The 24,415-nt window shown below is 45.5% G+C and overlaps 8 protein-coding genes across 8 annotated transcripts; 5 read left to right on the top strand and 3 right to left on the bottom strand.

The window, feature by feature from the left end:
* The first annotated feature begins 173 nt into the window (after window positions 1–173).
* B0T23DRAFT_413632 (uncharacterized protein) lies at window positions 174–981 on the top strand. Its single transcript, XM_062839530.1, has 2 exons — window positions 174–195; window positions 374–981. Exon 2 carries the CDS (start codon window positions 428–430, stop codon window positions 746–748), a length of 321 nt encoding a protein of 106 aa, XP_062692211.1. The 5' UTR covers window positions 174–195; window positions 374–427; the 3' UTR covers window positions 749–981.
* Window positions 982–1,405: 424 nt separating this feature from the next.
* Window positions 1,406–2,670, top strand: B0T23DRAFT_360943 (uncharacterized protein; the record flags this gene model as incomplete). Its single annotated transcript, XM_062836271.1, has 3 exons — window positions 1,406–1,476; window positions 1,590–1,676; window positions 1,961–2,670. The coding sequence occupies 3 exons, from the start codon at window positions 1,406–1,408 to the stop codon at window positions 2,241–2,243; spliced, it is 441 nt and encodes a 146-aa protein (XP_062692212.1). The 3' UTR covers window positions 2,244–2,670.
* B0T23DRAFT_383019 (uncharacterized protein) lies at window positions 1,921–2,670 on the bottom strand. The gene has a single exon (XM_062837376.1). It carries the CDS (start codon window positions 2,587–2,589, stop codon window positions 2,269–2,271), a length of 321 nt encoding a protein of 106 aa, XP_062692213.1. The 5' UTR covers window positions 2,590–2,670; the 3' UTR covers window positions 1,921–2,268.
* An 824-nt stretch (window positions 2,671–3,494) lies between these two features.
* Window positions 3,495–7,406, bottom strand: B0T23DRAFT_319787 (uncharacterized protein; the record flags this gene model as incomplete). The annotated part of the gene is made up of 2 exons (XM_062835142.1): window positions 3,495–4,773; window positions 4,804–7,406. 2 exons carry the CDS (start codon window positions 7,404–7,406, stop codon window positions 3,495–3,497), a joined length of 3,882 nt encoding a protein of 1,293 aa, XP_062692214.1.
* Window positions 7,407–8,041: 635 nt separating this feature from the next.
* On the top strand, window positions 8,042–8,632 carry B0T23DRAFT_383022 (uncharacterized protein). The gene has a single exon (XM_062837377.1). The coding sequence runs from the start codon at window positions 8,208–8,210 to the stop codon at window positions 8,499–8,501; it is 294 nt and encodes a 97-aa protein (XP_062692215.1). The 5' UTR covers window positions 8,042–8,207; the 3' UTR covers window positions 8,502–8,632.
* Window positions 8,633–9,691: 1,059 nt separating this feature from the next.
* B0T23DRAFT_454664 (uncharacterized protein) lies at window positions 9,692–10,545 on the bottom strand (the record flags this gene model as incomplete). Its single annotated transcript, XM_062841214.1, has 3 exons — window positions 9,692–9,936; window positions 10,003–10,201; window positions 10,269–10,545. 2 exons carry the CDS (start codon window positions 10,543–10,545, stop codon window positions 10,032–10,034), a joined length of 447 nt encoding a protein of 148 aa, XP_062692216.1. The 3' UTR covers window positions 9,692–9,936; window positions 10,003–10,031.
* A 2,762-nt stretch (window positions 10,546–13,307) lies between these two features.
* Window positions 13,308–15,715, top strand: B0T23DRAFT_319638 (uncharacterized protein; the record flags this gene model as incomplete). Its single annotated transcript, XM_062835132.1, has 4 exons — window positions 13,308–13,410; window positions 13,562–13,679; window positions 14,151–14,282; window positions 14,782–15,715. 4 exons carry the CDS (start codon window positions 13,308–13,310, stop codon window positions 15,713–15,715), a joined length of 1,287 nt encoding a protein of 428 aa, XP_062692217.1.
* Window positions 15,716–15,965: 250 nt separating this feature from the next.
* On the top strand, window positions 15,966–16,647 carry B0T23DRAFT_383026 (uncharacterized protein). Its single transcript, XM_062837378.1, has one exon. The coding sequence runs from the start codon at window positions 16,115–16,117 to the stop codon at window positions 16,517–16,519; it is 405 nt and encodes a 134-aa protein (XP_062692218.1). The 5' UTR covers window positions 15,966–16,114; the 3' UTR covers window positions 16,520–16,647.
* The last annotated feature ends 7,768 nt before the right edge of the window (window positions 16,648–24,415 follow it).

A 24,415-nucleotide genomic window follows, 5' to 3' on the forward strand; every position in this document is an offset into this window, starting at 1 on the left:
TGTACTGAAATATCTGTGTGCTCGATACGAGCACATCCAGCCGATCAGGGCCTCACCGCACTTGCTCGTGTGCTCAGGGCCACCACGAACTATTACATACGGGATGAGACGGGTACTATCAACATGACAGACATACATTACCTCTAGGTACCTATCTTTCTCTACAGGGAGTACTGAGGTCGATAGACAGCAGCTGTCAGTATTGCAGCCCTTGAGGTTCCTGTGTTACTTTTACCCGACGTACAGTAATATACATACACATCTCTATGTACAGCATAACAACCAAGACATCCACAGCATTGAGATGCAATTAAACCTCCTTTCTGTGCTTATGCTCTCTCCACATACAAAGAAGCTAATATTCAAGTCAAAGCAAGCCACCCGATCAAATGTCAAACACGTTCACTCCATCAAACATTCGCCGGCCATGATTCGATGCACATCCTTCATCGGCTGGTTGGCGGCGTCTATAAAGTGCACGATGGCGCGTCCACAGCGGGACAAAAAGTCTAGAATAGAATGGGGAACATGGGGGGTTTTCCCCAATGGTATGCGCAGCGGTTTTTCTGAAACGGAGGAGGGGCATGGATCTGCCGAAATGCGCCAATCATCGGCAAAAATGTATTGGGATGTCTTGAGCTTTTCGCCGTTTTCTTCCTCCCCCTCCACTCCCCCCACCCCACCCTCCTTTACATGCAATGTTGCAACACCACCTTCACCACCTTCTCCAGAGTCCAGACGTACATAGTTCATCTGATAAACTTCAAATACCAGGCATGTCTGCTTGATCGACAGCGGAAACCCCACGATACCCGTTGCCTTATAGAATCCCCAAAACAATCAGGATGTCAAAGATGGCATTGCCTATTTCGCCAAAACTCCGCAACGAACATGGTTCGGGATCCGCCTAAGCCCTCGCCTTGCCCTCTCCTTTTCTACATACATACATAGTATAGTGTAGCCAAGAACCGAGATGCCGTTGTGCCAGCCCTGTGCGGTCAGCCACCTTCTAGAAGAACCAAGCGAATCTAGAAATCGTCTGTTCCGTTGTTATCCGTGTTCCCCTGTCCCCTTGCCCGAAATATTGGCGGGTGGTGGGTGTAATGGTTAGATTCTTGGCGGCTGACGCCCCCTTTTCCGCAAGTGCTGAGAGACTGGGGTCCGAAATGTAAACATTCGGAACACGGCTCAATACAGTGACCAGACAGACACTCTTCGATATTCAGTTGTACACTCAGCTGACAAGTTACACAAAGCTTCACGCACATAGTGCTGACGCTGCAAGTCATTCCGTCAGCGTTTTTATTTCTTTTTCTTTAGCTTCTCTCTGCCCTGTGCTGCTGCTGAGATATCGAAACGGCCGGGTCGAGGTATTTGCACTTCCTGGTGTCCAACCTCTTTTCACATGCATAGCTTGAAGTCAGGTACTGAACACCACGGATTGAGAGCAAAACTATGGGAATCACTTGGTAATTTGTGTCACGTTTAGCTACGTCCAAGCAAAGTTTGTATATTTGCCAAACACACTATCTCACTTCATGTATCCCAAGTCATTCAATTCTCTTCGCTTCCACGTTCCCGGGGTCAAGGGCGGCCATTCGCAATATCCACAGTCTAAACTGCAATAGCCCTGGGGCGAGTGTCCCAATTATGTCCATGATACAAGTGCCGAGTTTGTCAGACAGATAAACATCTCACTCCCTTCCTTCAATTCCTTTCATCCTCTCCTTAAAAACCTAAAAGTGGTAATCATTGAGACCTGATTGGCTACAAGTAAGTAGGTGAGAACCTTGACGGCACTTCGATGAAGCCCTCGATGAGGACATTACTTCGATTTGTTCCAGAACCTTGGTGTTACTGCTGTTGGCGCTAGAGGTCCTGTTTACCCCATGAAACCGCTGTTGAAACTTGAAGGTATCGTGAGATTGGAGGATGCCGATATCGCAGCAAATCACCCGAGGCGCGACAATCGACTCTGCCACAAACCTTTCCCATCACCAAACCTGAACCTGAACCTGAACCTGGACAACAATTTGTACCCCAATCATCCACCTCTTGACCAGAATAGCCGTTCTCCTACCGTCATCCCACCCAGAGTACCCACGACTTCCTCAATTGCAGCCCACCCGGTTCAACACTTGTCCAACAGCTACCACTCCGTGATTCCACATTCATCCCGGCCACCAGCGGCCAGCAACCGACTGGAATCCCACGTGGCTTCAACTTCCAAAATTACGCCATGAACAGCATTGGCCAGGGTGCCGAGTACTACAATGTTCTGGGGGCGGCCCTGGAAGAGACGAACGCACGAATTGCCGATCGGGTATTCCTGCATCTGGTTGATGGCCATCTCGGCCGCGTGGCAATGGACGGACCAAGCCCCATCCCTTGCCAGGACGGATCCTGAGGTTGGGACATAATTCTCCTGCCGTCGTTCCCACCTGAAACCCTATAACCACCATCACCAGTTGTTAAAGATGCTCCAGCGAGGAACACTGCCTCACGTGCCCAACTCAGCAAGATCAAGCAAGAGGGGAGACCATGAACAATAGCTCTACCAACCGTGTACGGAAAAGGCCATGATGCCATGTGGTTTCCAGGCGCTCAAGAACCTGAGCATTCCATCGCTGAGCTTGAATCGACCCATCATCTTGAGCCACTCAAACCACGTCAACATTTCGTTGTGAGGCAAGTTTGCTCACTCGTCCTTAAACCGACGCCGCGCCGTGGATTCTACTGGCTCAACGCCCATCATATCCACCCAAGCGGCTCAACCATCGTTTCACAATATGTCCACGATGTTGTTATTGACCTTGAAACCGACTTCTTCGAGTCATTCGACAACTTCGAGTTCGAGGTGGATGTAGATTTATCCATTCGTCCATTGCTATGCTGCCGAGATGGCCACCACGGCTAGTCCACGAAGCAGTCGCCACGCTACCAGGTTCGCTTTGTAAAGCCCAAGGCCTATCATTCAGCCGGTTCCAGCAAGAAAACCTCCGATTCGAAGCCGGGCCCCACAATCTATCCTTTCGGCGAGTGTTTCTACCTTTAGCACGTGCGGAATGGAGAGGGATTGCGAATTCGACGTGTAAAGTAAACGACAAACGCCGCAAGACTCTTCATTTCAAGATGATTAAGGGGCAGGACACACTGTTGGATGAATGAAGTTCACAATTAGGGTTCAATGCTGGGCGGCAACAATCATGGTTATTTCGGAAGCCAGGCAAGGTGCTTGCCCCTGATTTGGTCTGAACTTTTCTAGTGTCACCCAGACTTTCATTCCCCGCACAGCAAACCTTCTTGAATCCAGCAAACCAGCAGATATCATCTGTAGTCCAACGAAAGCAAGCGAAGGGCACGGATACACCTAACTTTCCTTTCAATTCCCGAGTCTTTCCAGCTCAAGACTCCTTCCAGATACCACATCCTCCACCACCCGGATTGGAAATCCCAAATTCCTTCTCTTTCACACATCTCTCCTTCCCCCAAATCTAATCATCAAACTCATCAATCTCCTTCACCAACTCCCTCACCACCTCAGACACCTCCTCCAACCCAATCTCCTCCACTTCCCCTTCCCCTTCCCCTCGCACATCCCCACTTCCCTCTCCAAAACTCAAATCCCACGTTCTCTCCCCAACCGGCGCCCTTAATTGCCACGCCTCCGCCTCCCTCTCCACCACCCCCGCACTCCTCAAGTCCTCCACCAAGTCCAACACATCCACCATCTCCAGGATCTCCCAGGACAACGACGGGACCGAACCCGGGTTGAAAGCGGGGAAAGGGGCTGGGTAGCCGGAGTTGAAGGCAGGAGGGGGTTGTTGCTGCCGTTGCTGCTGCTGGAAAGTGACTTGAGCCTGCTCAAAGAGGTGGGAGGGGATAAGCCGCGAAGAGAAAGAGAAGTAGTTGTAGGGAGTCGGAAGGGGGAGCTGCTGCTCCAAGGCTGTCGGACGGCGGGGAACGAAAGGGTTTAGGCCTGCGTCATTGTGGTGGAGGAAAGCAGGAGGGGAGTGGGGATTGGACCCAGGACTGGAAGCAGAACCAGAACCAGAACCAAAACCGGCGCTGTCACCATCTGGACACTGCTGAGGTACCAACTCCCACACGGCGCCTATGTTCCCCCAAGGCGAAGGCGAAGGAGGGAAGTGGATCACCGTGTTGTAGTCGGCGAAGTGGACGCGGCGCTGGGGGTGAAGAGATTGGAGAGGTTGGTGATGGTACCCGTGAACGTGGGCGTGGGCGTGAGGAGGACCAAAAGGCGGTTGATCATAGCCGTAGCCGTAGCCGTGGGGGTAGGAAGCAGGCGGCGCAAGCGGGAAAGTAAGCGGTCCAGGGGTGGTGCCCACAGAAAAAACAGGGAGAGGAGCCAGACCACAGCCAAGATCAGGGACAGGACCAGGATCGTCACGGCCGGAGTGGTAAGTCTGCAGGAGCAGACGTCGCTCCTCCGCCGAGGTAATGTCGTTGTGGTGCTGCTCAGGAGCGTTGGGAAGGAACTGGGGCTGGGGCTGGGCGGGATGGACATGGGTTTGGTTGTCGCCATCAGTCTCATCAGGGCCGGCAAAAGTTGTGCCAGTGCCATTACTACGACCATAGCCATCGCTACTGATGGTGCCTTTGATCCTCTCGCTCGTCTCGCTTGTGGTATTATTACCAGTGGTGGTGCTGACGATAGCTGTAGCCGATGCAGACTGAAGAATGGGGCTGGCAGCATAGATGTCCGCCTGGCTGTGGCCGTGGTCATCTTGAACAGCAGCGTGGTGAGAGTTGCTAGCTTCCAAGTTGCCGGTCTCCTCTAACTAGGAGGGAGAGCCAGCAGAATTGGACGCCTTGGATTGTTGTTGTTGCTGCTGCTTGAATGACTTGAACAGCTTGGCTTTGGTGTGGGCGTGAGCAGGGGCTTGACCAAGAGGCGGGAAGTTCTCCTCGAAATCTGGACGGGCTGGGTCGAACAAAGACGGGGGCGGCAACTTTTTCTTCTCCTCGGTGGTAGTGGCAGCCTGGGGTTCGCAAGGGGGTAAAAAGGCCTGCGAAGGAAACGACCAAGAGCCAAACGACACGCTGGGAGGGCGGCGAAGTGCGAGCTCTGGCTGGTGATGATTCCGCTGGTGACCTTGGTGAGATGGCCTCAAGTGCCGGGGCGCACGAGGGTGGTCACGACGGTGATCCGTCCAAGAGTTGACGCGGCCGGGGTCCAAAGACGACAACGACTCTTCTCCGCTGAGCTGTTGCTGCCGTTGCTGCACCAAAGAGGGTGTTTCTGAAGACAACGACGACTGCTCAGCTGCTAGTGACTGGTGCTGTTGGGGGTAGATAGCGGCAGGGGCGACAACTAAAGGCGGAACGAATTCCTCGGCAGTAGCAGAGAGCGAATCCCTTTCGATACGTCGACCGAAGGGCACGAACTCGGGAGCGTCGGGAGCCAGGGACCGCGGCACAAATGGTATGGCTGTTGCGGAGAAAGAGGAAGAGGAGAGGGTAAAGGGTACAGCTTTAACCACCGTAGCGGGAGCGATAATGGCATCAACCACCGTTGTGGAAGTGTAAGGTTCAACCGCCGCCGCGGGGGGACCTGTGTGATGGTGAGCTGGTTCTGCCACCGAAGAGGCGAGACCGCTGCGATAAACAAGATCAGGAGCCGAAACCACCTGTCTGCTGCTGAAATCAAATTGGGCCTCACCGACCATCAGCTCGAGCTCATGGTGAGTCCTGCCGGTAGGAGAGGTGATGAGCCCCTCGATCCCGGACTCAGCCAGCTCTCGCTTCTGGTCGGCATACAAAGCCAATTCGGCCTTCCTCAAGCGCGCGAACTGCTGATGCAGCTCCAGCTTTTCCGACCAAAGGCGGCGCACATAGCCTAGGTCCATGTACATATGCTGATTGTGGTTCTGGTGTCCAGCATCACTGTTCCTGATGTGCCCTTGCCAGCGAGGCAAAGGCCAAGCACGGCTGGGCGGACCCCGGACCACGGACACAGGCGGCACGACGGACTCGGGCGCACGCAGCTTGCTACCTTTGCTTCCTTCCTGCTTCCACTTCTGCTTCTTCATCTTCTTGTTCCTCTTATCGGCATGAACGTGGCCAGGACCAGCAGCGACAACGTTATCGCGCGCGCTCAGGCTGGGTTGCCCCGGGGAAACCTGGCTAACGCGGCGGTTGGCTTCGTACATGTACTCGGCCGCGCTTGGAAACGGGATGTTCTCAGGCCCAGGCGAGGAGACGTTATCCGAATCCGGAGACTTGACGGTCCAAAACCCGTTGAACGGATTCGGCTTGGCCAGGACAACCGAGAGGAAGTCCTCCGTCAAGTTCGTCTTGCCCTTCAGCAGGGGAGCTAGACGAGGCGCGGGAGGGCAGGGAGATGAAGGAGGCGTGAGTCCTCTACGAATGGAGAATCCACGGTTGGCGGCAGAAGTGGTGTCGGAGGGGGTGTCGGAGGTGATGCTGGTGTCGAAGGTACTGGCAGCCGCGGCAAAAGCTTCAGAAGAAGAAAAAGCAGAAGGAAGAGTGTCAATGCTAGTGTTGACCCTATTGCTGGGGTTGCCTCTGGGAGACCCCTCGTTACCCCCAGACGAACGGCCGTTTCCGAAGGTGGAAGAAGAAGATGGCGGCTCGGTTCCAGCCGCCGCCGCCGCCGCCTCCTCCGAAGAAGAAGCAGCAGCAGCAGCAGACACAGCCTTCCCCTTGGCCTTATCACCCTCACTCTTCACACCCCCTTCGACATTGTCATTGTCATTGTTATAGTGTCCATACTCTACCGACGGCAGCAGCAGCAGCCCGGAGGCACCACCACCACCGCCATGGTAAAGCGGGACCCAGCACGATGCAAGACCCCCAGAGACCCTAACAACAGGCAACAGAGCCCAGCGAGACGACAACAAACCCCCGGACGACTTCAACTTCGACTTTGACTTTGTCTTGGCATCTTTCGACAACCTTGCCTCTAGCTTGGCTCGCATCTTCTCCAACTCGCGCGCCTTGACGCTCGCCAGGTGCGCCAGGTACGCCGCTCCGTCCTGGGGGAAGAAGGGCGACCTGAGCACACCAATGTACGAGGCCGCGGCTCGCACGTGCACGTACTTCAACCGCGCCTGCTCCGGGGCGCTCATCCACCTGGCTTTACCCCCACCACCAGCAGCAACACGGTTGCCCGTGCTGGCGGCAGCGGCGGAGGAGGGGATGGGCGCGGAGACCGGAGAGGGAGAGGGAGAGGAAGACGCTGACGCCGAGGAGGAGGAGGAAACAGAGGACACAAGGCCGTCGTCACCGCGGGCGCTGGCGCGGACGCAGGCTCTGGCGTCGGTGGTGCCAGGGCCGTTGTCGTTGCCTTTGCTGTTGGAAGACACGACGACGGGGTTGGTGCTCTGGTTCTTCTCGGGAGCCATTTCTGCGGTTCTGTTCATGAATTATTAGCGAGTGTCCGGCCACAAAAACGTGCGAGGGAATACTGAAAGGGTGCCAAACTAAGGCGAGACCTTGACGAGAAGAAATTGAACCTCCTGGACCGTCGCCATAGGGATGCGACAGACGAGGCGAGAGATGAAGTTCGAGATCTGATTTGGTGATGAGGGGCAGCAAGAGACAGGAATCCTTACGAGAATCTTGGGGTGGGAAGAGAGACGGGAAAAAAACGGCCGGCAGGCTGTCCTTGCTATGCGTGGTACTGTTGTGAGTCAAGAGGTCAGTGATTCCGCCCATTCACAACGAAGAACGTATAGGGAACGGTGATGGTGCAGTGATGAATAACCACGAGACACGTAGGTACTTACAAGACTTTCCAGCCGGGAGAGAGAAACCAAAAAAACCAGAAGGCAGAATCTTTGCTTTACGCGAGTTCTGCCAAAAACAATGTCAGCAGATGATCACAACAACTTGAGCAACAAGTTCCTTACGTGTATGGAGAGATCTCCGTTACGTCGTTCTCGAAGACAGTTAGTATGTTCAGTTGTCTCTCTAAAAGAAGAGGAGAGAGAGAAAGATAGGAAAAAAGAAAAGGGAGTTTACTTTCACACCTCAAGGCAGCAGAGCAGAGTGGGGCACACACACACACACACATACACACGACGAATACAAGCACACAATAGAACGGGAGCATGGCAAGTCACGAATAAGAAGAGATTACAGAAACCGTCTGATCTTTTGAACCCTCTAGGCAGCCGTGCAGTCGCAGACAGAATCAGTTGACCTGACGACGGAACACCTTGATGGATAGGTATCTCCCGGGCGTCGTCAGAACCGTTAAGACACTCTTCTATAGGTCGAATAAGAAGGATAAGCAGGGGTTAGTATCGAGGATTTTTAGAAAGTCGTCTTGGCAGGAGATGTTTGCTATGGCTGCTATGGCAACAGGGGGATCTAGTTCTTGTCGTCTGAACTTTCTCGACCTTTTCGAAAAGATCTTGATCCCCGCGGGTTGCCGGGTACAGGAGTCGGGCTATAACGGCAAGCATACACCCGGAAGGAGTAAGATAGCCGAGCGTATTAGTAAGGTAAACTAGGTACCTACCTAGTTATAGAAATATCTAGGTATATAGAGGTAAGCAGCAACGGCCATTACAACCTCCGAAGGGCGTATTACGCGGCTAACATCTTAATATTCGGCTCGCAACTTTACAAAGCGATTAACACGAGCTAGCCACAAACATACCTAAGAGAGGGACATCCAAATTAGCAAATACAATAAGCTACATTACAATATAAGTACATAGGTACGATTGACGAACTACCTACGCTACAGTACCCTACGTCTCCGTCTCGAATTCCTACGAGGGGTAGCTCAACAATCCAATCACTCTCAATCACACATGAAACCATCAACACTATTGAGAAGTCACATCGGATCGACGAGTGATCTGTCATGCGTTTATTCTCAACTTCATCGTCGATGAGTCTCCGTGTCTATCAAGCTCAAGCCAACTGCATCCAGAATCCACGAACAGGTGGTGGGATGCTCTATGGAATCCAAGACTCATGAGAGCAAACGCGTACGGCATGAGATCTGATACCTACCCACTCATGTGCGGGACGGACGGTGGGCTTCCTCCATCATCCTTTACATGAGGCGGTCATTGAACAAACGAACAGCCGTGATGTCTTCGTCAATCATTCGTTACTACCTCTACAGACAGAATCGAACCCGCTTTTGATCGGTGTCAACGAGCATTATCCATCATCGTCGCTGGAAACGGTCCAGGAGTAGCGATATGAAAAAGAGTTTCTCATCGCATCCCATCAACTTGGACTCCTTGGGCAAGAGTAGCGATGACGTCTTTCGAGCTTTGAATGCTTTGTTGGGGGAAAGCGGTTATCGAGAACTGATCGGACTGAATCAGACATCGCAGATGAGACCGGCAACATCACGAGGACAACCTTCGAGGGAAGGTCTCATTTAGTAGATGATTGACTGCACATGGGAGTAGTGGGAGGCCAGGAGAATACCTCTACATGCATCTCGAGTTGGCTCGACGACTACACGCTTGACGACACCGCACTTGAGCTACCCGTGGTCGTGATGTTGGCTTTGACGGTTTGATGGCCAAGCTACACCCACTCTCGACTACCTCTACATGTACAAACACTTGACCGTGTTCCAAAAGCTTGGCAGTTGGGTCTTGATAAGGCGAAGTAAATTCTCATCCAGACTTTTTTGAGGCAGCTATGTATGTACACTAAATCGAAATTCAAGTATGACAAACGAATGTAAAAAGGAAAAACAAAATCAGCTGTTTTGACAAGGAGAAAAGGACTGTTTCCCTTTGACCATGGTAACCAAGGCCAAAGAGAAGCATTGAAGAATACGCGCGTTCCAAGCCAAAACTTTGGGAAGTGGCCAGGACGGGCTTTCTCAGCACTTAAGAGGCCCAACCACCACAAGAGCACGCACATCTTAAGGGGCCAGTTTAAGACAGACGGCCTCACTATGGACAGACACTCCTGATGAAGCAAGTCTCAATGGTTAGTATGATATGTCTTCGGAATCAAGAGTTCGAGTTCACTCACAGAAGTGTTTCTTGGACCAGACAGCTGCCTTAGCTCTGGAGGTAGCTGGAGAGCTGGCGGAACTGGTCGTCCGAGAGTCCGGTATACTGCAGGCAGGCTGAGCCGCAAGGAGTTGGGCGAGGGCCTTCGCCAGAGCAGGAGCCCGACAAGGCCACAGCAAGGTTCATACAGGCCGGTGGCACATTGTCAAATTGGCCCACTGATGAATGTTCTTCGTTAGCAAAAATTGCTGCCAGTCTGAAGGCATCGTCCAGTGAATCACTTACCACCAGCGGAGGGAATCGAGGTTTGAACCCTGATTCCCCTGTTGGCCTGATCGTGGAGCTGGCCGTTGCAGATGTCGAAGTTGTATCTTGGGACATTGCAAGGGCCTACGTCTTGACGGACGTTCAGGATAGGAGCAGACGCAAGCTCTGTCATGAGATCGCGCTTGTTGACACAACCCCTTCCAGGGTGCTTCCTGCAATAATCCGAGATGGTGCCTGCAAAGACGCCGGCAAACATGAGGACCTCAACGACATGGGCAATCGCGATGATAGGCATCTTGGCTGATGAGGAGGAGAGCTGGATAGGTGGTTGGTAGTAAAAGAAGTGGATGTAGTAGGAAGGCAATGACAGAAGATGGTGTTGTTGTTGCAGTGTCTATCGAAAGGTTGACCTTGTGAGCGGATTTCAAGCCCCTTTTATGTTTGGAGAGTTGGCTTCCAGGCGTGGCATTGAAGGACTGATAGAATGAACTCAGACCTGGTGTCTAGGAACCTCAAACGACACCACATCTGATCCGGATCACCAACACCCGCCTGCCAACCACCCCGCCCAACAGCATGTCGAGTCCAATTCCACTTACCGACGGGAAGTCATCTCGAGAATCAGGTCATCTAACCTTCATCCGGCAGGTTACAGCCATAGTAAAGCTATACGGGTCAGGACCAACTATCCCGGCCATCACAATTTCATGAGTCCGAGGTTCACGGCGTGAGCCCGATCACCAACAACCGGTTTGAATCCCACCTCGCCCGACAGCGTTTTGAATCCAATCCACTTGCTGACGGGAAAAGTCATCTCGAGAATCAGGTCATCTAACCTTCATCCGGCAGGTTACAGCCATAGTAAAGCTGTACGGGTCAGGACCAACTATCCCGGCCATTGCTAATCTCACGAGGCGGAGGTTCACGGCGTGAGTCCGATCACCAACAACCGGTCTGGAAACCACCATGCGCAACAACATAGCATGAAAATGTCATCCTTCGATATTGTCTAGAGCCTCATCTACCTCAAATCGGGCAGGTGTCAGTTGCAGTAAAGCTATACCAGGCCCAACCACGGCTGCCTGGTCCTCGCGTGCGTTTCACGACTCGCAGACTCACAGTTGGAATCCCGCCATCATTCTCGGGTACGGAGCCCAAGCTAAGGTATGTTCCATTCGCCTTTTTTAGGCCCGTGTTCACCGAGCAAAAGGCCCTTCGAGAAAAAAAAAAAAAAAAAAAAAAAAAAAAGAAAAAAAAAGAAAGTGGCACAGGCCAATTTTCCTCGGGATTTCACCGGATTGCAAAGAAATGGAAGCTGTTTGGAGTGAAAATGGTCCAGTACCTCTAATGCTGTTGTTTTGGCGCTGAAGTTTGGGTGGTTAAAGTTGCTTTAGCACTCTTTCCAGCGTCTTCAGCGGACGATGCACATTGCAAAACACCCAGCTCCTTTTGTTTGTTTACCTATTTGATGAAAATAGATGTGAGCGTTGTGGTCGGGCGGTTGGCATGTGAAAAACTGTGTCCCTGGGCTTTTTTTTCTTCTCTGGGTTGAACGTCGTTGTTCACAGGGTGAACAGGTGCATCCGCACTGTTACCAAAGTAAGGTACTTGGAAGGATCACAGTTTTGACTGACGGGAGCCTGTTCACCCGGCGAAACCCCCCCAAAATACGAGTGGAACACACCCTTCCACTTAGATTTTGCGTGTTTTGTCTTTGAGTTACATTTGATGCCCCTGGAGATGTTCCAATGGAACGAGGACAAGCTTTCCGTACTCGTCAGGTCTACAAAATCGACGGCTGCCTAGTGGGCGGGCCGGGCCACTAGAGGTAGTCGGGTTCATTGATTCGTACCGCGGGAGCGACTTGTAATGTACGGGCTAGGCTAAACCCTTGGCGCCAAAGTCGCCTACGATAAGCCGGCCAGAGGGCTTACCTGCATATATATATGCCGTCTCGCCGACCTGAATGTCTTATGCACGAATACCATATACTGTACTGTAGGAGAATCCAATACCAACCAATGACCGTGGACGAAGTAAAGAACCTGACTAGTGGCGGGCCCGCCCGCTAGTAGACAGTCGATTGGGGAGACCTAACAAGCAATGATTGAATACCTACTACACTACGAGGCTTGCAGTAAGCGACCGTGAGCATGATACTATATAACGTAATGGGAATCGTCCTCCTAGGTAGGTACCTCTAGGTATCCCTCTAGCCGCTCACCTAAGCTGACTGCTTTTGCCAACACTACCTAATATTTGGCCAATCGGTTGGCTTTATACCTCTACATCCGACCCCTGCAGATATCTGGATGATGCCAGCCTTTACAACACGTTGGTCACTGCAGGGAACGGCAATGGCTTGTGTGGAGAAATCAGGGTTGAGCCGACCAATATAGAGGTACGTTGAGAGTTTGCTTGCCAGCGCTGCTTGGCTGCATGGACGAGTCACTACCTGTAAGTACTGTACTGCGTACAAGTCCCTGGAGGCTCAAGGGATGCATGACAACGTAACACTCGGCCGGTTCCCCGGGGTATCCGCGCCGCCGCAGACGATACAGTCTAGACAGAGGCCTATTTGATTAGTTCACACGTAGCTCAAGTTAGTGAGAGGTAATATTGACTTCTTCCTGTCGAGAATGTTTTTCTTTTTCTGCACACTGTGGTAGAGGTAATTTCTCGACTCGGAGGGGAAGATCCTGAGACTGAGTTGGACGGACAATTTTCACATCCTAGAGACCTATAAGAGCTTCCTATCGTTGGTGAAGGTGGTTCAGTAAAACAGCCTCCCAGAGTCAACCCTACGTTTCTGACCGACCAGCAAACCAAGATGCCCGTCGTTCCTGCCCTCCGCCCGCCAGTCTGGTTAATTACAGGAGCATATGCTTCCTGTCCGTTACTCATGCTTTGGTTTACCTCCATCCTATTCTACGTGGCTGTACAGCGACAGTTCGATGTCACTCGGCTTGTCTTGTCGATTTTGCACATCGGCGGCGTCGTTGTTGCCCTCCAATTGGGAAGTGTTTCCTTCGTTCCATTCAACCATCTTTTCGTTCCATGGGCCATCATTGGCACGCTCCACACAGCATCTGTTCTTCTCTTGGAAAAGAAGATCCTCAAGCTCCCAAGTTCTACATCCTTCGCCCAGCGATCGCGTGCCGTCCTCCGTATCTGGGCTAATCCTCGCGGACTGTGCCTGTCGGATGATACGTGTACTGACAGCCCGAATCCTGGCCATCCAGGTCGGGTTAGATTTGCTCTTCTTCGATGTGGACGCGCCATAGCGTTGTTGGCCATCCGTCATCTCATAGCCTCTTTCACCACCAAAACCCTGTATGGTCTTCACCTGAGTCGCTGGGATTTCGGCCCGGACAACCAGGGCCTTCTGCCTCCACTCACCAAGCGAGACCTGATCTTGAGGCTCCTGATGTCTTATCAGTGGGTCTGGGACACATACATTCTGCTCACTGTCGCGCACAATCTTCTCGCGGCGGTGTTCGTGTCAGTTATGCAATGGGATCGGCCAGACGAGTGGCCCGCGCTCTTCGGCAACATCACCGAAGCGTACACCCTCCGACGATTCTGGGGTCGGTTTTGGCATCGGCTTCACGTCACCATATTTGAAACTTACCTTGCGGCCATAGTCATTCGCGTCAAAGTAAGGAGTACAGTCTTTCCCTTTTACCGGCATGCTGATGACTGACTGCGAGGCAACAACTTGACCTTAGCCACCTCAGGAAATTGACAGCCGCGCACCACAGACAACGCTAGAACAACAAAAACGACAGTTGTTGAGACATGGCATTATTTCCGGAGAGTCTCGCGCGCTGTGGATGTTTGTCATGTCCGCAGTCTGCCACACAGCATCGAACTGGGTTCTAACACACAGATCCAATGTAGTGCACGAGTTTCGCTTTTTCCTTTCAAATTACGTCGTATGCTGGGCAGAGACTACCCTGGAAAGGAGGCTGAATCTGGCCGGGCGAGCCAAATCCTCGGGTCACGTTACACAGGCTATGTCGCGAATGATCGGTTACATATGGGTAGCGAGCATATTTTTTTGTCTCACTCCGGCGTGGCAGTATCCCTGCGTCTATGCAGCTCTAGGTTTTTGAAATCAAAGATTTGTGCCGTAGTAGTCTGAGAGAGTACCTAGGTAGTGTACATGTAGAGGTACCTAGCCGCTCGGATAGGCAATTACCTCTAGGTAGCTTCGACTGAAGGCAATCCGACTCTGTTGGTCGTACATACAACTTTAACAGACCGTCTTTTCTCGTGGTGTGGTTCGACTGCTTCCCGTCATGGCATCGTTGGCTCCAGGCCGTTGCAGGGATACCTATTTGGGTAGGTCAATTTGCCGATGACCTGATGTCAGCATCGGCTGTTGGTTTATAGTTGCAGCGGCAATGGGTTCTCTTCAACATGCTGCCGCGTGACCCTTTTGACTGCCTTCGGCCACAAAACCAGCACGGGGCGACCTTCAGCATTGTTGCTCGCTTCTCCTGCACCAAACCTCCCATTCCACAGTCAGTAACCGTTTGCGATCCGCGTTCGCCATGAGCACCAAGAGCAAAACGTCGCTAGACGACGGCGACGACGACGTCGTCCGTAAGACATTCTCGAGCACCTGCAGGATGCCTACAGCAGCAAAATTTCTGGGATATCGCCCGTTTCCTCCAGTCATGAACCTCTACGGCAATTCCTCTGGGGGCGTCATTGGCGCACTGACTACATATAAGCTGTGCGGTGCGGATAAGAACGATTTCTTATACGTTGTCGAGGTACACCATGGCTTTACCCCTAGAGGACCGCTCAACTTCAGGCCGGGCTTCTACCTGCGGAACGGGACGGGAACCGAGGCCCCAATCCTGGCGGCCGCCGGCGACGAAGAGCGAGAACCCCTTCTGATGTCAACCTTTAGCGTGAAAAGTCTCATTATGGTGCCGCCACCGTTAGACGAAGACGACGTCGAGTTCAACTTGAACCCTCGTGACTTGGTCACCGAGATTATGTACGCTACAAAGACCAGCGACGGTAGTGTCTCGTTCCGCTTCTCGGTCGAGGTCGGCCCTAAGATGAAAATCCGGGAGGAATTCGAATGGAGGAAGACCCGGAAGGGCGAAACCAACACCCAACAGAACACCCGGTACATTCTCACTCGCCTCCCATCCTCATCTTCCACGTCATTTCCCTCACCGTCTCCTTCTTCTTCTTCTTCACCTTCATCATCATCTTCATCGGCACAAGAGGAGAGCGATATACTTGCTGATCTTACGTTTCGCAATGCGATTTCCGTGAATCACTTATTCACATTGGAGTTGAAGGGGGCTGCTTGTTCAGGAGTAATGGGTGATCGTTGGACTCTTATGGTTGTTACTACCGCGCTCAGACTTTACTGGCTACGCGTCTATGGCAAAACGAATAAGGCTATCGTAGGAATTGGTCAGAAACTTCGGGGCAAATAGTTTGGTTGTTCGGCTTGTTCAATGATCGGGATGTCCGGCATGGATGCGGGGGCGGGCATGCTGTAGAAATGGCTGGAGGAGTGGGTGAGCATGAACTCAGAAGCAATGCATTATGACTTTCTGTCTTCTCTCCTGCACCGTTCCCAGTTTAATCATGTACAGTAAAGCGGGTTTCAGAAACGAACTTCAAGTGTACCTAGGAACCACCCTACATTCAACTGTAACAACTTTTTCCCCTTTCAACCCACTTTCTCTTTTCACGTTCATGTCAACCACCAAGCACACACACAGCTCAGTCATACCTTCGTATACACCGTCCCAATTCCATTTCTTCCAAAGTCACAACCATTAAGTTTCTTTCCACCGTCGCTGCCATTGCTGTCAGTGCCATGATGTGCAATGGCGTTATTGGCTCATGTCCGTCATTCCCGCCATAGGAATTCACTCCCTGTGGATAGGTACCTACTCGCCCTCCTCCCCCATCCTACCCCTGACCCCAAGGACTTCGCCCTCCAAACCTTCCTCGTTTTTCCACGCCCTCGCACCCTGCCCACTGTCTGGCGTGATCGTCTCAAACAGTACCCTGCCGAACGCCATCTTACTCTGAAGGAACTCACCACCATAGCGTGGTACCTCGGCGCGCCTGGTAAACAAGGAACATCGACACCGTGCGGAATAGAAGGATGTCCGGTCTGTATCCTCGTTAATATTGACCTTCATAAATCGGGAAGGGATGGCGCGCATGGAAAAAGGAGACCAAGGCCGCGAAGAAGTCACTTGGATGTTGGAATCCGGGATGGTTGAATACAACACCGAGATGAGGCGCTTGCTGTCCTTGAGGAACAGCGCATGTCTCGGATGCATCCGAGGGACTTTGTGACGAATCTTTCTTGTCCTGGCTGGCACGAGTATACTGCATCAGGGCTGTTCCGGCGTGGAAAGTGTAATCGGCCTACAACTCTTCAGCGACGCAGTAACCGTTCCCACACTCAATCGCCTGTGCAGTCTTGGCAAGAGGTGTGTGTGCGCGCACACACACACACACACACCGCACTTCTGTATTGCACAACTTCGTTAAAATTCATTATTTTATAATAATTTCTACATCAATTTAAAGCTATTTCAACGTGCAAAGTAATTATAATACTAGTAATTAATTAAATCTATTGTAATAATACCTCCCAAAACAATCCTTAATTTAAAACCCGCGGGCGTAAAACGATCCTATATTCGAAGTAGCGCGCTAATAGTCTACTTCGATGAAGATTAAGACTAGGAAGATCCTAATTTAATAATTCTATAATACGCCTCCTCCCGCCCTAGAAAGAAGAGTCGTAAAGCCAAATAGTCTATTAAACTTATCCCCAAAATTATTCTACTTAAGAAGAAGGTTATTCCTATTAAAATTACTATTAAGACTATTGTTAAAACCGCTATTAAAAAAACCGCTATTAAAATTATTATTAAAAAGGGGAAGGCTACTACGCTAGAGCTAATCCTAATCCCAATCTTAAAGCCGTTATCGTCCCCCTTTAAACCCGTAATACTTATTAAAATTTCTAATAGTAAAAAGGATACTAGCAACAATAACGAAATCGAATAATAATTCTCCGTCCGCCTTACCCCTAAGAAGTAAATTCTTAATACCTTATTTTATTTATTAAGTAACAATAACGGCGAAATAGCCTTCCCGATTAAATTAATTACTTTAGTGCTACCGGCCTAACCCCGCGCCGCCCGTAAGCCGGTCGCTATAGTACTACTACCGCTATATTCTAAATACCTTAATTTAATATAAGTCTAATTTAATATAATTAATTTATATATTACCGCCAGCCGCACTAAATTACCCGCTATTAAAAAATGTAATTTATTTAGAGAAGTTAAAATTAAGTAAAATAATAGTAAACTTTATAAATAGTAGTTTAGAACGATACTATTTAATAAAATCCTATATATATAGTAAAATTATATAAAAGATATTATTAGCGACAATATAGCCGTAGGGATAAAGTAATTAGTTTTTTTATATAATATTATATATATTACTGCTACTTATAATAACCGCCGCACCCGGGTTATTATATATAATAAGACTATTCTTAAGAAAGATTTTTATAATAAGTATAATAATATTAAATATAAAATTGTTATAAAGTTGTACTTCTACTATACTAATTAACACTACTATTTTACTATATTATTCAAATTTTAATTAACCGACCCGCCCGCCAATAAAATCCCCGCTATCCCATCCTTCCATAGTAGTATACCCTCTACTCCTACCCCCTCTCGTAGTTTAATTAATCCTTTCGTTACTCCAACTCTACGAACAGTCGATATACTATTATTATAAAGGTTATAAACTCTAACTGGCACCGAAAAGTTTAAATATATTATAATAAATACTATACTAATAGAAATCGAGAAGAATTTAAAGGAGGACCGGTAGTAAAAGGAGCGCATAAGGGTAAAACTATGTAATACTGTATATTAAGAGCTAGTACAGGTATAGGCGTATAGTTTTAATTATAAGTATAAAAATTACAATAAAGTTATTAAATACTAAATATACTATATTATAAATAAGAATATAACCTATTATAACTTTAATATTAAAAATATAAGTAAATAGGCACGTACTATATTATTAGAGAAGGCTATAGTAACTAACCTACTATTTAAACTAGTACGAAATATACTAAGTAATAAGGTAGTAGCCGCCTCTAATACTAGTAATAGTAATAGTAAATGTAAGGGAGGAAGTAATAATTTATTAATTAATATTAATATTATTAATAATATCAATAATAATAATAGTAGTACTAATATAAAGACTATAAATAGTCTACTATAAACTACGCTAAGGAAGGACAATTTTAAAGGTCTATACCAGCCATACCCTCCTCCCCTATACCCGCTATACCCACTACTATACTAATACTTCCCTCCCTACTTTTAATATCCCTAAATTTAATTACCTTATACCGCCGGCGGCTCTATTACTAACTCAACAATCGCTAGCGGCTATAATTACAATATAGCAGGCACTCTCCCCCTACCGGGCAAAGTAGTAACTATCAACTCGTATACACCGTTAGAATATTTTACTATTATATTTTATAGGTACCCGACCGACCGTAAGACTCTCGTTACTAAACGTATTAATACTAACGCTAACCCTCCTCCTATCTTTATAATAATTACAATCTCTACTTAACTACCAATACCGCTATTAATTGTACTGCTATTAATAGTAAGTAAGAAGGATAAAAGTAAAGAGACTAGAAACTCCCTAATAGAAGCTAGAGAATTCTCTATACTATATCCGCCTATATCCTCGATTTTTAATTTTTATTTATTACTATTACCCCCCGCTCCGCCTGGTCGGCCGGCTAAAGAGATTATTACTAAATTCTTTAAAGCATTCTATAAATATTATTATATTAGATTATTAATTAAAATAGTACTAGTATATAGAATTCTAATTACTTTAAAGAATAAATTCCGGAATAAGAAGGCGCCGCCTAACATACTTATACTCAAAGAGTAGCTAATAAAATAATTTATAAAACTAGGGTTCAATTATAACCTTTATATAGTATTTAAAGACAGTATTAAAAACTTCCTTAAAACTAAACACACAGTACTAATAATATAGTTAAATTATAATAAATATACCCTCTAATCCCTATTACTATAATTTAATTAACTAATATATATTTTAAACCCGTAATTTAATATTATATTTAAATATAGTATTATTAGAATTTTCGCTTCTATAGCAGACAGTACTACTACTAATGGTCCTAGCGAATAATAACGATATTATAAATCGATTTATAGCGAAAGAGGGGGGTTTTTAATATTTTAGTATTATTATATAAATAAATACAATTTCTAATACTTCTAACACTTTTAGCATTTCTAACATTTCTAACATTTTTAATATACAATTCAATTTAACATATATAAATCTATCTCTCCCTTCTATATTCTCTACTACCGTTTAAATATAATACCTATTTCTCTATATTCGACTAACTCGTTAATATATAATTTACTATACTCTTTATTAATATTATTAAATTAATTTATTACTAATTTTATATTTTTAAAATAATTATAGATCTATTATACTTTATACCCCACATCCTATACTAATTACTTAAGAAATACAACAAAATTATTATCTAATATTTTATTACTACCCTCGTTACAATATACCCTCTTAAATTACCGTTTAAAATTATTAAAATATACCTCAATAGAATTAAATTCGGGAAAGTACAGTAGCAAATACCACAATAGAACCCCCTTCTAATTATACGTATATTAGAGTTTAGTACGGGGGTATTAACTAACGTTATTTATTACTAAAATACTATTATAATCGGGAAATAGATTTATTTTAAGGAGTAAATATTTTACTATCTAATCCTAAACCCCGGCCGAATCCGTTACACCTCTAAATACCAATATATTAAATAACCTATCTACTATAATAGTTAGGAAGAAATAATACCGCGTACCGCATACGAATTTACTTAATACTATTGTAATAGTACTATAGAATACCTAATTAATACAACGAATACCGTCCCTTCAATTTATACTAAATTTATTATAAAATACAAATATTTCTATAATAAATAAAGAGATTTTTAATATCTATTCGGCTACTAATATAGGGGATTATTATAATACCTTTATATAGAATCGCTTCTTCTTCTACTTCTCCTATTAAAGGTACCGCCGTACAATTTCGATTAAAATATATATATTATATTTATTAGCTAAAAAGGTACAAATCTTATTAAAATATAAATCGGATTTCAATATAAGGAAGTTTATAATTTCCTATATAATATTAATTACAATTAATAAAATATAAGGAGCAATATAATATACGCCGTACCTTAAGCGCCCATATAGGAAGCTTTCTAATATTCTAGGAAGTTCGCAATAATAAAAATACCTTATTAATATTTAATAGAATATATTTATATTTCTATATACTCCTTATACTTATACCAACAATTTTAATAACATCGTTAGGATACTCGTTATTTACTAATATTATTATTATTAATACCTTCTAATAAGTATTAGGGTAGTATACTATATTAACAATAGTTTAAAAGACAATATAAATATTAAAATAAACAACTGCACGACGTAGAACATTAAAATATCGACTTTTTACACCAGTTTTAGTTAGATTTCAATATTAAACGATCGAGTTGAGTCGTGTAAAGCGATGTCAAATGGCCAGATTTGTCAAATGCGGTGTGTGTGTGTGCGCGCACACACACCTCTTGCCAAGACTGCACAGGCGATTGAGTGTGGGAACGCTAGGCTCGACTAGGTCCTGATTGATCGCCATCTCGCCGCGCTGTCCGTTGATAAACAACAACAGCTAGCTATGAACGCCGCTGTCGCCAACTATACTGGCGACGAAGTTTCTACCATTGTGGCTTTGCGCCACCAAGAGATTGGCCGTTCAGAGTGAATTCGCTGGGCGACAAGGACATGGCGGCGCTGCAATGAGCGGGAGGTTGCAGGGAATGAAGTGGGAATGTGTAATAGCAAGGTTGCAGCTTGCAGGTGATCTGCAGATGTACCTGTGTCTACATTGTTGATCTTACAACAAGATGGGCGGATTTGGACTTGGGCTTAGATGGGCACGGTACTATCAAAGTCTTCGAGGGAGAGACGGAGGTCAGTGAAGTCACATCCGTGAACCTGAGGGGGGACAACCTGTGCGCCGTGGTCGGCCCCGACGCGTAAATTTAGGGCGTGTTCGTTACCACAGTAAAAAGTTAGGGGGGATATTGCATTACTGTGCAGATTCTATAGCTGCACTTCTGCACAGTAATGTAAGGTTAAGGCACGCCAAAACCCTTTACCTTACTGAGCCGTGTTCGGAACCTCTATATAACCAAAGCTACCCCCCTATACCTATAGTAATTATCTCAATTCTTCCTTTTTACAACAACCACAATATATATACAGTACGAAATACTGTGTAGTCCAAATGGTAGATTTCAGTTGGGAATAGCCTCATTTACCGTCTTTAGAAAAAATTTTTTTTTTTTACTTTGCGACGCTGACCCCCTATTTTATAGGGGTGAAGCGCTATAGGTAGTTCTTAACTACGTTCTTTACTACACTACGGCTCGATTTTAAGCCGTACACATCACCCCTAGTTTAATTGCTAGCTCGGTACATACAGGGGTTTTTGACAGGGGAATGACAAGGGGGGTAACAGGGAATAAAACCAATAGATTTGCGCATGTGGAGCCTTCGGATTTTGAACTGGGAGAAAGAAGTAACGGAAAATTAGTCAATTTACTATACTAAAACTAGGGAAAGCCGAATATCTTTTCGTACCCGCTATAATTAATTAGTATTGGGTATATCCTCCCTTCGTTTTAATAACCGTCTAAATTCGTTTAAGCATCGAGTATACTAGCCGTAGAAGGTAGTCTTCTAATATAACTTCCTATACCTATAGTATAGTAGATTTAAGGGTTAATTTAGTTGGTTATATTGGATATTTATATTTAATTTAACTCTTTATCTAATTTTAAATATTTTTAATAGGGTTGAAGTCGGGGGAGTAAGGGGGTTAAGGAATAATTTTTATAGAATTAAAAATTTAAGTTATAAATACCTTCGTTACTTGTGAACTATAAAACGGCGTATTATCCTATATAATGTAAAAAAACGAATTTTATAACCAAAATTAGTATAAAAGAGGGATAATATATTTTTAATATAATTTAGTAGTAATAGTACCCTAATTTTTATAGTTCTAAAAAACAAAAATACCCTTTATTTTACCTATAAAACAAACTTAAAACATTTATCTCCGAAGTTTCAATTTAATTTTAATAAAATCATTAATATTTTCATCTTTAAAGAGGGTAATAAATTAATAACTTTTATTAATATTATTTATTTATATTTAATTAAATTAAATCCAAAATTCCTATTCAAATAGGGTAAGGCTAGCCTATTATAAAGTGAATTCAAAATAGAGATAACGGGTCCTCTTATTGAGGGGGAGGTGTATGGGTTGCTTTATGTAATAAATACTTTACTATTCCAAAGCGGTTTAGATGGCGCGTTCCCCGTATAGTGCAAGTTTAGGGATACGTTTTTTGAATTCCCTTAGAGTGAGGAAGTATTTGGATTTTGTAGGGGTATTAATATAGTAAAAGATAATATTTTTAATAATAGGAGGAATAATAAGTCGTTAACTATAGGTATTATACCTGGGGATATTAATAGTAAAGTATATATATTGTACCTATCTATTTTTAAATTAGAATTTGAATACCGATAAATTTTAATTGGGGGATTACTAACCTTATAATTAGGTTAAAGCATTTAATAATAGTTTTATACTCTATATTAATATACTACTATAGTACTTTATAAATAATGCGTTCTTTATACGTAGTAGCGGTGGCCTTCTTCTTTTTAGGGGATTGTCTCTTTATAAAAGATAATTCGATGGGGTTAATCGATAAAGAGAAGGAGGTATTAGCGTTAAGCGAAGGTAATAATAGGGGGTTTTATAGTAATTATACGGGTAGTATATAAGTATTGCGGGTTCGGTTTGGTTAATATTGTAGTTGAAGCGGGGTAGGACCTTCGAATTTAAGCGATAATAATTATAAGCAAGGTATTAAAGATAATAGTTAGTAATAAATAATGTATAATAATTATTTAGAAGGCCGATATATTAACCGGGTATAGCTACGGTAGTGTAGCGGCGCAATAGAGTAAAAGGAAGGATTTATAAATTGCGCGGCGGGCTCCCTACCTTAGTACCGTACTCGCTACAACTATAGTCTAGTTTATACGTATAAATAAAATTCTTATTATTATTGGTAAAAATATTACTATCTTTTTTTTAATATTAAATTCCTTCGTTTTAAAGAGGGGGTTGAAGGTTGAAAATTTAGGGGAATTAATAAGGTATTAGGATAAAAGAAAGTTAGTAAAGTAAATTGAATAAAAGAGGGTAAGAGAGAGGGTTATATATAAAAGAGTAGATTTAAATAAGAAAGGGTTGTATATAATTAATTAATTAATTACTAGTATTTATTTATATATAAGTTAGAGGGTAGTATATACGCGAAGTATATTAGGAGGCTAAGAGCTTATACACAGAGGCACCTTAGCGGCTGCTACTTCCCTTCGTTAACGGAAGTATAGGATTATTTATAATAACGCTTATATCGGGTCGGATTCGTAGGAAGGATAATCCGGCACCGCGTTGAGGCGCTAAATTAGTATAAGGCTCTATAATGCTCGTTAGCGGAGGAATAGAGTTTGTACAAGTATAAAAGAGGTTTAACGGAGCATATCTTATTATAATTAATAACTATTAATATATTTTTAAATTAACCCCTAATTTACCGTCCCCTACGTATGGCCACGACCGTAATTACCTCAACCTACCTTTCACCTACGTTTCTAATAAATTAATAGTTCTTTTTCTAGGAATTAAACTAATATTATTAAAATATATATACGTAGTAGCCGGTTTACTTTTCGTACTACCGAAGTTATTCTTTATCCCTCTTATACTATTACCCCTATAATTATTATAACTAAAATAATTTAATCCCCTCTATCCTTATTATAATAATATTAATTTATTATAAAGTTTATTAAAGAAAATAG

This window comes from Neurospora hispaniola (assembly GCF_033458365.1).
Source record: "Neurospora hispaniola strain FGSC 10403 chromosome Unknown B0T23scaffold_5, whole genome shotgun sequence".
Lineage (NCBI taxonomy): Eukaryota > Fungi > Ascomycota > Sordariomycetes > Sordariales > Sordariaceae > Neurospora > Neurospora hispaniola.

Excerpts from the sequence above, each read along its gene's own strand:
- B0T23DRAFT_383019 (XM_062837376.1), bottom strand. The coding sequence starts at position 2,589 with ATGGCATCATGGCCTTTTCCGTACACGGTTGGTAGAGCTATTGTTCAT.
- B0T23DRAFT_383022 (XM_062837377.1), top strand. The coding sequence starts at position 8,208 with ATGGATAGGTATCTCCCGGGCGTCGTCAGAACCGTTAAGACACTCTTC.
- B0T23DRAFT_413632 (XM_062839530.1), top strand. The coding sequence starts at position 428 with ATGATTCGATGCACATCCTTCATCGGCTGGTTGGCGGCGTCTATAAAG.
- B0T23DRAFT_383026 (XM_062837378.1), top strand. The coding sequence starts at position 16,115 with ATGGCGTTATTGGCTCATGTCCGTCATTCCCGCCATAGGAATTCACTC.